Source organism: Bombina bombina, chromosome 3, assembly GCF_027579735.1.
Source record: "Bombina bombina isolate aBomBom1 chromosome 3, aBomBom1.pri, whole genome shotgun sequence".
Taxonomy (NCBI): Eukaryota; Metazoa; Chordata; class Amphibia; order Anura; family Bombinatoridae; genus Bombina; species Bombina bombina.
This window is the reverse complement of record NC_069501.1, coordinates 545,442,059-545,455,391: the sequence shown is the minus strand read 5'-3', so window position 1 is coordinate 545,455,391 and position 13,333 is coordinate 545,442,059. Positions and strand designations below refer to the sequence as shown.

The window sequence follows — 13,333 nt, the reverse complement described above, 5'->3', positions numbered from 1 at the left end:
TATATACAGCACAAGTTATCAATATGCTGCATTACATGGCAAAAACTGAACATTGCACAAGATTTCTTGTGCAATAATGCGCCCCTGCTCCTGCGCTACCAGTTGCACTAGAGCAGGGCATGTCAATCACCCTCAGAACAAGCGAGTGATTGGTCTCCCCCACCTTTGAGGTGGCGGGTCGAGTGGCAAAAAAGAAGCAAATTTTTCTTCATACATATGTGGCTGCAAAACTCACTCTGCATAGCAAAAAGCTGCAATTGCACCTTCATAAATCTACCCATAGACTTTGTCTCCAGGACAGTTGTTAAAGAACCTTAAAGGTTATTTTCCAAATTATTTTTATGTTATCGGGCCATAATTTTAGCATCTACTAAAATGAAAACCACGAGTGTCATGATAGATTTCAGCTATACAAAACTCCACTGCAAGAATGTCCCTGTCCACAGAGTTTTATAACAGCTGAGTCTGAAACCTATGTGCTAGTTAGGGCTAAGAATTGGGTTTAAGGGTTCAGTAGTTTATTTTAGCCAGGACACAAATATAAGGCTGACATCAATAGCATAGCTGGTATATCACCTGTTACTAACATCATCATTTTGGCACAGCAATGTCCTTGTGTGGACATCTCCTGTTAACCTCTGGATGCTGGAGCAATGTTCTGAGAATTAAATATTTAGTCTGCTCACACTCTGAATCTTAAAGGCACATTCAATAATCGAAACTTTATTGATTCAGGAAAATCATACCATTAAAAAATATATACTTTATTATCAAATCTAGTAAGTTTGTTCGATTTCCCTTGTTGAAACTTTATTGCAAAACTTTCTGCTATACTTACTTAGCAGCTGACCAGTTTATATCATCCATGAAGGAAAATGGTTTATTGGGACAGGTGTAAATGGGCCCATCCTAGTTCTCATTGCAATTACCATAGGTTAAACAAGTAATTTATGGTAGAACAGTGTAACATATTTAGATGTATACTAACACAACACATAGAAAGTCTGGCACTCTCTTGCAAACACACAGCTAGATTAAAAGCAAAATGGAAAAGTTTTTGTGTCACCCTTGTTTGTACCTCAGTGTGTTTGGTTTAAAACATGCATTGTGTGGCTGTAGGTTAGGGATCCATGAAGAGACCCTTTGACAAGGTCTAGGCCTATTAGCATTTGTCAAAATGCTGTAACTAACTCTTCCATTTTGCTTTTTAATCTAGCTGTGTGCTTGCAAGTGGGTTTCAGACTTTTTATAAGATGTGTTAATAATCTTTCTTTGTAATTTTCCCTATGGGCATTGCACCCAGGTGTGGCTGTGGTTAATTGCCTGAGTCCCTGAAAGGTGTGCAGCTGTCTGTGAATGCTGGTGAGCACCAGGCCTATGAGTTTTGCAGGGGTCATAGGATGTGTACCCAGTTAATGTTTGAGAGTGCAGTCCATTTATGTGTTTTGTGCATATTTAAATGTACTTGAGTAGGATCACCTATGGGTTATGTCACAGAGAACTGTTTTGTGGACATAACAGAATAGCTGGTATAGAGCGGATATGGGTGATGATCCAGTTCAGCAGCAGCAATTACAATGGGTCATGTGACTACGGCTGCTGATTAGCCCACCAGTCACATCTGCTCAGCACCAGCAGTTTTTTGAGGCTCCCAAGTGGTACTTTAAATATGTTTTTAACCTCTTTACGGGGTGTTATATACATAGACTTACAGGGCCAGTAGTGCTAACATTCAAATTTTCTACCAAATAAGAGCAGGTGATTTTTGAATTATAATGGTCCTTTAACATTGGGATTATTTACACTCATTTACCCTATAAGGGTCAAATGGATGAGGTTTAAATAAGCCCAACAATGTTCTCACTACAGATCTTCTATATAAGATTTGACACACAATATAGGTATGAATGCAAAGTATAACTGATATATTGACACAGTGCATTAGATAGATATGACTCACCTATGAGGTTTGATTTGGGCAGGTGAGCTTACATGCTTTGGTCCAAGTATAGTAACACACATATTTTTCCATATATGATTGGGGTGTGCAGGTATTGGTTTACTATGGGGATTGACCCTAACACAGTAACTACGGCAATGTTGCCAATAACCTGACATTGAGATGGGTGATATGTGACATAGATGACATTTCATGCAACATAGTTACAGTAAATGTTATGAGTGTGTCAAAAACGTCCGATACCAACTTAGTTACAGCCAGGGTTAATCTTCTGCTGATATTTTCAATCACTGGACTGAAGCTATGCAATATAAGCCTGGGTATTTTTCTCAAGGAATCACTGCCACCTAGTGGCACTATGCTTATACTGCAGTACCAAGACAAGTTATGTTTTTATTTAGGATTATACCTAACAAAAGGAATCAGATATATTATGATTATCTGTTATGTATGTAAACAACTATGTACATACACTTATATCTCCCCTCACCGTGTTTACAATTCTATTTATTTATTTTTAAGAGGAATGCATGTTAAGTGGATATAATAGTTAAAACTAAACTGTGCATTAGTTCATTTCAGTTTTCAATAGAAACATTTTTGCTGCTAGTAAAAGTTATGTGTTTCAGCAGGATATGCATGTATGCTGCACATGCACATATCATGCAAACACAGAGCATGTTCAGAGTTAATAATTGTATTAGCATACCAATAATGGCAGTGGCTTGTATACAAAACTGAGTCAATTTTCTGAGCATGCTTGGTTTTTGAATGCTGTTGCATCCATATGTCACGAAAAAATTAATAGCTTTTACTAAAAGCATTTTTGCTATGCAAGTATATTGCACAGATACTTCTATTAAAAATTGGAAATGCAATTAAACACAGTGCAATTTTGACTATTATGACCCTTTAAGTAAATAAAATCATGTACATATTTTAATGGGACATAAAACCCCAACATTTTCTTTCCTGATTCAGAAAGAACACACAATTTTAAACAACTTTCCTATTTACTTATATTATCAAATGTTCTTTGTATTCTTGTTATCCTTTGTTGAAAACCAGGAAGGTAAGGTCAGGAGTGTGCATGTGTCTGTAGAACTATATTGTAGCAGTTTTGATACAATGTAATACATTAGCAAAGGCCCTGGATGGCAGCGCTATTCCCTGTTATGTAGTGCTGCAGACAAGTGCACGTTACCCATCTAGATATCTCTTTAGCAAAGAATAACATGAGAACAAGTTAATAATAGAAGTATAAATTGAAAACTTTTTTAAAAATTGTATTCTCTATCTGAATCATGAAATATTTTTTGGGGGTTTTATATCCTTTTAATTCTTATTTCCATTGTCACAAAAAAATTAAATAAATTGTGCTGATAACCTGAAAAAGATAATTAAATAAAAAATATCTTCAAAGTAAGAAAAACAATGGAAACGCTATACTTATTACAAATATCACAAATGTTTTATTAATGTGAAAATTAGGGGAAAATGTGATTTTTTTAAAAAAAGTAATAAAAAAAATTTAAAATGAGATTATTCAGTTCAAAACCGCTCATTATATACATATAGTGATATGATCCAATTTTCAGACTGACAATTAGGGATTATCTATAGAAATGTATTGATCTTTCTGAGTAGTGCAGATCCTACCTTCTGTAGCTATCTAAGAAGTATATTGTACTCCTCCTAAATAGCTTATCATTTAACTTATTTACAAAAATGCCTATAAACTTAACTGTGAACATTGTTGAAAAACGTCATCAAAATCTTTTCAACTAGAATATAATATACCACTAGAAGTCTGACTCTACATAAATCTTTGACAATAAAAATAAATATATATTTTTTTTATTTAACTTTCCAGAAGTAAATATGTTAACCTATGAATGTATTTTAGCTTTTTAACATTAACACAAAATACAAAAAACTACTTTTTCAAACCTAGATAAAAACGTTAAGTGCCAAGGTTTGTCTCACAGTATAAAAAAAACACTAATAATAAACATTCATAGTCTTTAGTTGCTAAATAATACATTTCAGTCCAATGTGAAAACTTGTAAACAGGCATCCGAGCAATTTTGAAAAGTCTCGAAAAACTAAAATGTTTCATGGTAGCTAATAGGGTATCAAAATATTTGAAAAACAGAGAAGCTCTTATTTTATATATTGTTTGAGACAAATAAAATAAGGCTTTTCCCTCTTTCTTAAAATGGTTTCTTCCAATATCGTTATTCTTGTCTCCTGTACGTATCTCTTATCTTCGCTCTGCGTTCATACTCCACTCATCTTCCCCACTGTATTCCCCCAAATTATCTATTTGGTTCACTTTATTATTCTCTTGCAGATAGTTCATTTATCTCTTCTGTTTTATGTCTCTTCCTTTCCGGCTTTTTCTTGTGTTCTTATCTCTTCCACTTTCTCCCCTTCCCTTTCTCTTTCTTCGTCCCTTCGGTTTTACTCCTCTCAACCTCAGATTGGCTCTTTCACTGTCTCAGCTTCTCTCTCTCCCATGTTCTAACCCATTTCCCTTTCTATTCCCCTCCGTCCCTTAAAATTCCTTCTTCAGGTGGTTGTAGTTACGGTCCAAAGCTTTCTTGGTACCATTTTCCTCTGTACTTCGTGGTTTGGTTCTTTGGGGCAGAATCAGAAGGAGCAAAATAGGAGCAATGTGTAGACAGAACCCCAGTGATCTGCAAGTAAAAAAGAGGTCATATTAGAATAAGTGCATCTATTAAAGGGAAATAATACACTATGTGCCAGGTTACAAGTGGAGCACTAATTAATGCTCCCACTCGAGCGTTAACTGCGTTAAAGGGACACTGTACCCAAATTTTTTCTTTTGTGATTCAGACAGAGCATGACATTTTAAGCAACTTTCTAATTTACTCCTATTATCAAATTTTCTTCATTCTCTTGGTATCTTTATTTGAAATGCAAGAAAGTAAGTTTAGATTTTTGGTGATCAACCTGGGTTGTTCTTGCTGATTGGTGGATAAACTCATCCACCAATAAAAAAGTGCTGTCCAGAGTTCTGAACAAAAAAAAAAAAAAAGCTTAGATGTCTTCTTTTTAAAATAAAGATAGCAAGAGAAACGAAGAAAAAATTGATAATAGGAGTAAATTTGAAAGTGGCTTAAAATTGCATGCTCTATCTGAATCATGAAAGAAAAAATTTGGGTTCAGTGTCCCTTTAACTGCGTTAGAAGTTCAGCTTTTTGCGCTCATCAGTTTGCGCTCGTATTATGAGTTAAAATAAAACTGTTTTCGCTTGTGCGCTAACCTGACGAGCGCAAAAAATACGTTCAAGTATTCCCCATAGAAGTCAATAGAGAAAAAAAGTAGAAAAAAACAAACCACGTGACTGGTTTATGATGAACTGGCCACATTTAAAATTATTTTTCCTTTTATTTCTTCTAAGAGAATATATTTAAAAATGTTTTTTATTATTATTTTAAATGGATTTTCTTGATCTGAATAAAACAACTTTGTTTTCACACTTCTGGGGTGTGTGTATCCTTGTCAGCCAGTGAGCAATCGCTCCCTAAGGATGAACTGTGACCACATATTTTCTGTAAAACTGGTTGCTGCTCTTTTATTCTATGATAGAATGATTCTGAAATGAATGTCCCTTTATTTTGTATTAAAGGGACATAAAACAGCTCATGCTTCTCAGTGAAAATTGCACTTTGAACCCAGACTCCTTAGAGAGACCAAAAAGCAAAATCTGTAACCTAGGATTTCAAATGACTGCAAATTGCCTAAACTAACCATTTGATTTTCAGCAGCTGCAGGTTACAGAATTAGCTCTTTGGCTTCCTAGGGAGCGTGGGACAAAGCCACAGTTTCTTTCACAAAACCAAGAGGTGTCTAATGCCTTTATTTGAATTGTGTTTAACAATTAAAGGGACACAAAACCCAATTGGTTTCTTTCATGATTTAGATAGAGCATACATTTTTAAGCAAATTTGCAATTTGCTTCTATTATCAATTTTGCTTCATTCTCTTGGTATCCTTTGTTGAAGGAGCAGCAATGCACTACCGGGAGTTAGCTGAACACACCAGTAAACCAATAACAAGAGGCTTATATGTGCAGCCACCAATCAGCAGCTAGCTCCCCCCCTGAACCTACCTAGGTAAGCTTTTCAACAAAGGATACAAAAAAGAACTAAGCAAATTATATAATATAAGTAAATTGTATGTTCTAACTGATTCATGAAGGAAAAGGCTTTCACATTCTTTTAAATAACTCATTTAAAAAAACACAAAACTGTATTGTAGAATAAAAATGGGCAATATCATATTTGTACATAATTTTGACATAATGATTTTCTACAAAATCTCCTCCTATTCTCTTACCTGTAGACTTCTACAGATTGTCCCAACTCCAGCAAAAGGAAAGGAGCCACGGTGTAACTCATTGCTACTTGTGTACAGAACCATGTAATTACGTCATACGCTGCCCTGCTTAGTGCTGTTCTCTGAAACCACGGGCGTACATTCTGCCTCACCTGAGGGTATAAGCAGATGCAGGGTCAACAATAAAGCTTTATTCCTTTCTCACTCAGACCACTACAAAGGCTTTGTGAGAAAGAGACAAATGATGGTAGTTTCAGTGGTGGAACTAATGACTAATGGGTCCAGGTGCAAGAAATGTTAGAGCTGCCCCCACCATACACAAAACTCAGTGGTATTGAATAGTAGTAATACAGTTAGTAACATTTAAATTATACTTAAGTATACAGAGATGTATTTATTTACTCAGGAAGAAGAGTGAGAACACATTGCTGTCTATGGGCCAGATTACAACTGGAGCAGTAATTTAACACTCCCGCGCTAACTCCGCTAAAGCTTTTGCGCGTGCCAGGTACCGCTTGTATTGCAAGTCGAAAGTAAACTGTTTTCGCACAAACACTAATCCAATGCGTGCAAAAAGCCGAACTAAGGATATTGCACGCGTGTTAACATATTCCCCCATAGAAGTCAATGGAGCAAAAAACACCCCACTCGCCCGATTGCATATTCTCAAGTGCGCTAACCCAACATGAAAATAGGAATATTTCACATTTCAATGTTCTTCAAATAGCAGAATATGTTCTATTTATTCATAAATACATATTTATATTTATATATATGTATATATATATCTGATGGTATGTTGGTACAATATATATCTATACCTATATATATATATATACAGGGAGTGCAGAATTATTAGGCAAATGAGTATTTTGACCACATCATCCTCTTTATGCATGTTGTCTTACTCCAAGCTGTATAGGTTCGAAAGCCTACTACCAATTAAGCATATTAGGTGATGTGCATCTCTGTAATGAGAAGGGGTGTGGTCTAATGACATCAACACCCTATATCAGGTGTGCATAATTATTAGGCAACTTCCTTTCCTTTGGCAAAATGAGTCAAAAGAAGGACTTGACAGGCTCAGAAAAGTCAAAAATAGTGAGATATCTTGCAGAGGGATGCAGCACTCTTAAAATTGCAAAGCTTCTGAAGCGTGATCATCGAACAATCAAGCGTTTCATTCAAAATAGTCAACAAGGTCGCAAGAAGCGTGTGGAAAAACCAAGGCGCAAAATAACTGCCCATGAACTGAGAAAAGTCAAGCGTGCAGCTGCCAAGATGCCACTTGCCACCAGTTTGGCCATATTTCAGAGCTGCAACATCACTGGAGTGCCAAAAAGCACAAGGTGTGCAATACTCAGAGACATGGCCAAGGTAAGAGGCTGAAAGACGACCACCACTGAACAAGACACACAAGCTGAAACGTCAAGACTGGGCCAAGAAATATCTCAAGACTGATTTTTCTAAGGTTTTATGGACTGATGAAATGAGAGTGAGTCTTGATGGGCCAGATGGATGGGCCCGTGGCTGGATGGTAAAGGGCAGAGAGCTCCAGTCCGACTCAGACGCCAGCAAGGTGGAGGTGGAGTACTGGTTTGGGCTGGTATCATCAAAGATGAGCTTGTGGGGCCTTTTCGGGTTGAGGATGGAGTCAAGCTCAACTCCCAGTCCTACTGCCAGTTTCTGGAAGACACCTTCTTCAAGCAGTGGTACAGGAAGAAGTCTGCATCCTTCAAGAAAAACATGATTTTCATGCAGGACAATGCTCCATCACACACATCCAAGTACTCCACAGCGTGGCTGGCAAGAAAGGGTATAAAAGAAGAAAATCTAATGACATGGCCTCCTTGTTCACCTGATCTGAACCCCATTGAGAACCTGTGGTCCATCATCAAATGTGAGATTTACAAGGAGGGAAAACAGTACACCTCTCTGAACAGTGTCTGGGAGGCTGTGGTTGCTGCTGCACGCAATGTTGATGGTGAACAGATCAAAACACTGACAAAATCCATGGATGGCAGGCTTTTGAGTGTCCTTGCAAAGAAAGGTGGCTATATTGGTCACTGATTTGTTTTTGTTTTGTTTTTGAATGTCAGAAATGTATATTTGTGAATGTTGAGATGTTATATTGGTTTCACTGGTAAAAATAAATAATTGAAATGGGTATATATTTGTTTTTTGTTAAGTTGCCTAATAAATATGCACAGTAATAGTCACCTGCACACACAGATATCCCCCTAAAATAGCTATAACTAAAAACAAACTAAAAACTACTTCCAAAACTATTCAGCTTTGATATTAATGAGTTTTTTGGGTTCATTGAGAACATGGTTGTTGTTCAATAATAAAATTAATCCTCAAAAATACAACTTGCCTAATAATTCTGCACTCCCTGTATATATATACATGATTATATATAGGTATAGATATATACAAATATATATAGGAATATCTATTTATAAATACATATGACATATTCTGCTATGTGCAGAACATTGGAATGTGAAATATTTATATTAAATACACAGTATAACACTTTATTACATATGAATATTGCATAAATATGATTTTTCATGGTTTCATCTACTTAAAGGGACACAAAACCCAATGTGTTTCTTTGATGGTTCAAAGAGAGCATGCGATTTTAAGCAACTTTCTAATTTACTCCTATAATTAAAATTGCATGCTCTATCTGAATCATGAAAGAAAAAAAAATGGGTTTTGTGTCCCTTTAACTGCAAAGATCTCCAATGCACTTGTGTATATATATGTCTGTAAATACATATATACACATATAAATACATAAATACATATGTACCCACATATATATATACACACATATTTAGACATGTGTAAGTATGAATCTCTATAACTTTTTTGCGCAATATTTTTTTAAATAATTTTTAATAAATAGTGTTATTATGAGTGTAACTGCATTGTAATGTATTTTTAGACACTTTTTTTTAGTTTACTAGAGCTCTAAGGATGCGCTATTCCGACGCTCGTTAACTTCAATTGCGCTCAAGCGATTGTGCTTACTTTAAACTTGTAATACAAGCAAAAAACCCAATGCGCAAACACCCAAGATAAACCCATTTTTGCTCACGCTTAACTGTTAGTGCTCCACTCGAAATTTGGAACTTTAAATCCAAGTGAGACCCCCTCAGAACAGATGAGTGCCCTCTACAGTCCACATTATGTTACTTCATGCTAGGGGAGTTATGAAATAAAATAATACGGTTTGCATTTTATGTATGCAGTTTTTTTTGCATGTGTAGTTGAGTCTTATTTACATATCTACTATATTTTTGCAGAACAATTTTGTTACGCTTTTGAATGCAATTAAACATTAACATTTTTACTGTGGATTTTTATATCAATATTTTATTTAATCGTTTTATATTATTTTTAAATTAGGTTTTTTTTTGTGTCTAGTAGGGAACACCTCTTTGCTAGACACACTGTTCTCAATGTAAAAACTGCATTTATAGAGTTAGCACAGGAGCTTCATAGTACTGAAGAGATTTCTTATAGAATCTCACAAGTCCAGAGAGCTTAGTATTGGTCTTTGACTAAATAGTGAGCAATAACATAAGGAGGAATTTGAGTAAATAATTAGAAAGATAAGGTAAATAATCTCCCTACAAGCTCAGCCCATTTAATTGAGTTGTGGGATCAATGAGCAGAAACAGCTATTTAATATACAAAATAAACTTAAATGGACAATTCCCCATACATTTTAAACTCTGCAGCTGGTATAACGTGTCATTGAAAACACATTAAGGGGAAAATATTTTTAAAGTATATTGTACCTTTAATCATGCCTTAATAAAAAAATTCCCTGCACTCCTAGTCCCAAGCACTCTGTATATTGAAAAATGGGAAGATATGGAGTGTCTGACTTTTCATGTGAGGGGATGTACAGGATTTATTTTCCTGTTGGAGGTCTGGTGAACATATGTTAGAATGACTACTAAAAACAAAAATGACAAATGCAAGTTTTTTTTAACACTTTTAAATTGAACTATGTTCTAACTAGATATCTGCTGACATCTTTTTTCTGATGTGCTGTCCAGCTTCCTGCTGGAGGCGGGGCTTGCAGGTGACTGCAGGTGCTGCAGGTGTATCTGGAAAAGCTCTGCGCCTCAATGAGAGGCCTATTCCATCACCAGCTTATGCCTTTTTCCCTTAGCCGTTTGCAGGTTTGGGAGTTTGGATTTCGATCCAGCATAGGAAGTTCATCTACTCAGCTTAATGGTGCACGATAGCTGGTGCACACTATTTCTGTCAAAGCCCACAGGTGTACCAGTTCTGAGATATTGGTTATTCAAGTAAAATCTGCTGGCTCCCTGTGGCTAATTTGGCTCTGCTATATCAATTTCTATCAGAACGCTACGGACATTTCTTCTGAATTTGGGCAATAGTCCCCCAGAGACGCTTAAGCCGCCACATATAGCAACTACGGCTTCTCTATCCACCCGGGAACCCCCTTACACTCTGACTCTGTGGTCAGCAGCATTGAGTATATGGTGAGCTAACTCGGTTCCATGGCTGTCCTGGTGGGGTAGTAAAAGGAAGCAAGAGAAACCTCTAACGGCAAAATACCGGTAATACGGGAGGTGGCATTGTGGACAGCTTACCTGGTCGAGCTGTACGTCATTCCTCTGTGTGCGGTGAAGGTGCGGCTGGGTGCACGGGGAAAGACTGTCCTTCTTTGGCCTGCCTGGTTGGGCCAACATTGTAGGCTGTACCCCCTCGTACCCCCCGTGGATGTCGGAGCTGCCCGGAATGCCGCTTTGTGTGCCAGAGCGGGGTAATACACAGTTCTCCGTTCCCACCTCAAGACCACTTACGGAAGGCATTTGGGGCGGCTTGATCTTGGTACTGTCTGCTCCCGCTGGGCTGGCGGACTTTCTTACGGCGGAGTGATCCCAGCTTTGGTGTAGTACCGCTCAGCCTGCCTCTGAATATTCTGTCCGTTGGCGTACAAGCAAGGAGCTCAGGATCATCGCTGGATTTTGTGACTATCCCACCTCAGGTACTGTTCCCCGGCATGTCTGGGGAGAATTTGCTGGCATAGAGGCTAACAGAGTACTTTGCAAGTCACGGGCAGTCACAGTCAGTTACAGAGGGCTATGCACGCAGCATAGAGCTCCTGCCGAAGCTGGGCACTTGTACTATCGAACTGCTAGTGTGGTTAACGCTAATCAGGTTGAAGGCAGGTTCATGGTTGTTTCTTCTTTTTACTGCCCTGGCTGTGCTGCAAGATATTCTGAGCCAGTTCTACAATCTTATGTGATACTTTAAACAGACTTTCTCCATACAGCTTGTCTGACTTGCAGTCTGGGGGCAAAAAGAACCCCACAGCCTCTGAATTGTAGATTTACTTATGTACCCTACCCCCGATGTAATTTTGTGAAGAAAGGCTAACTTTATGTTTTGTTCTTTTTTTTTTTTGGCTGCATTTTTAGAGTGTTAGAATTAAGATATAAGTTTACTGCTTGTTGGTTACATTCAAACTGTGGTATCAATAACCCTCTTTTTACTGTTTTTTTTGTTTCTTTGATCCCTTTATATATTTTTTTCTCTCCCTCTGTTTAGGGATATTCCCCCACTTTATTGATTATCTTTCAGGGTAACCTAGCACTGACTTTCCCTGAAAGTCTATTTAATTTTTTTTGGGAAGTTAAATCTGGTTAGAGATGAACTCCCTTTAAGATTTACTGTAGCACCGGATTGGGTCTTTCTCCAAGCTGATTTAAATTCTTTAGGGAATACATAAACTGTTTTATACACTGAAAGATTGTTCTGATTAAACTGCTGCACTTAGAAATCACGCTGTAGCTAGAATTAATGAACAGGAATCCTTGCTACAAGGTCTTTCTTGATAGAATAGTATAATTATTCCTTTCTTCTTTTCCTTTAACACTGTGCTCAGCTCTTTTTTAGGGATAGCAAATTGGATACTAAAAACACAAGCACTTTAAGGGATTTTTTTTTTTCTCTTGAGGTCTATGTCCCTTTTAATGTGTGCACTGAAATGGACCTTTTTTTATTGAACTAAGGTAATTGTCATCTTATAATTGTGGTTTTTAGTATTAGTACTTTTATAGAACTATATGCACGATAGATATTATTTGAAGTTAAGAGTTATATGAGATAAATTTTAGATATTCAGACATCGTAGGAATAATTTCTGCTGGGTCTAGGAAGGTAGTATTTATATAAACACTCTAGCTGTAGTAGCATTAGAAAATAACGCGCACAATAACACGTGGTTAGAGGTCATTAAATTAATTAGGAAGGTCTTGCCCCGTGGCTGTTGTGAGGGTTTTTTCTTTTTTTTTTTTTTTTTATTGCTGTCCCATTGTAGTTATACAAGGGATACGTCTGGTTCATGGACAGGTATTTACATCAAAGGGGCTCTCCTTCCAATATGCCTCCTAAGTCAAAAGAAAAAAAAGGGAGTAGCAGGAATCTGGACTCTAGCATAGTCTCCCCTCAAGAAAAGGGGTCTTTTAATCCCCCTTCTAATAATATGACTGAATTCGCAGCTGAAGTAGCTAAAATTCTGACACCCCAATTTGATATGATCAAACAGGAGATCAGGAATGAGATATCTATCCTCACCACAGAAGTTAGACAATTTTCATCTAGATTAGATGAAATCGAGAATAGAATCTCGGACCTGGAAGATAGGTTTAATATATTAATTAGATCCATCTATAGATACTTACGGTAAAACTATCACTTCCTTGCAAGCTAAGATCGAGGACCTTGAGGATCGCTCAAGGCGTAATAACTTAAAAGTGATTGGGCTCCCCGAAACCCCTGAATTTCAGGATCTAATGACTTTTGTCTCTTCTACATTACCACAGGCCTTGCAGATTCCAGCTCCTGCTTCGCCCTTTCAGATTGAAAGAGTTCATAGGATAGGCCAGTGCCGTGAGCATAGCGAGTCCCAGAGACCCAGACCGGTGATTTTTAAATTTGTGAATTTCCAAG

At 37.1% G+C, this 13,333-nt stretch overlaps 1 protein-coding gene across 1 annotated transcript in view; it reads right to left on the bottom strand.

The window, feature by feature from the left end:
* Window positions 1-3,408: 3,408 nt before the first annotated feature.
* LOC128653631 (lysophospholipid acyltransferase 2) overlaps window positions 3,409-13,333 on the bottom strand; it is a 135,639-nt gene continuing 125,714 nt past the window's right edge. Inside the window, exons 12-13 of the mRNA XM_053707035.1 lie at window positions 6,326-6,477; window positions 3,409-4,659 (exon numbers count right to left, since the gene is read on the bottom strand). Of these exons, the coding sequence (XP_053563010.1) occupies window positions 4,518-4,659; window positions 6,326-6,477 (294 nt within the window). The 3' untranslated portion in view covers window positions 3,409-4,517. The remainder of the gene's footprint in view (window positions 4,660-6,325; window positions 6,478-13,333) is intronic.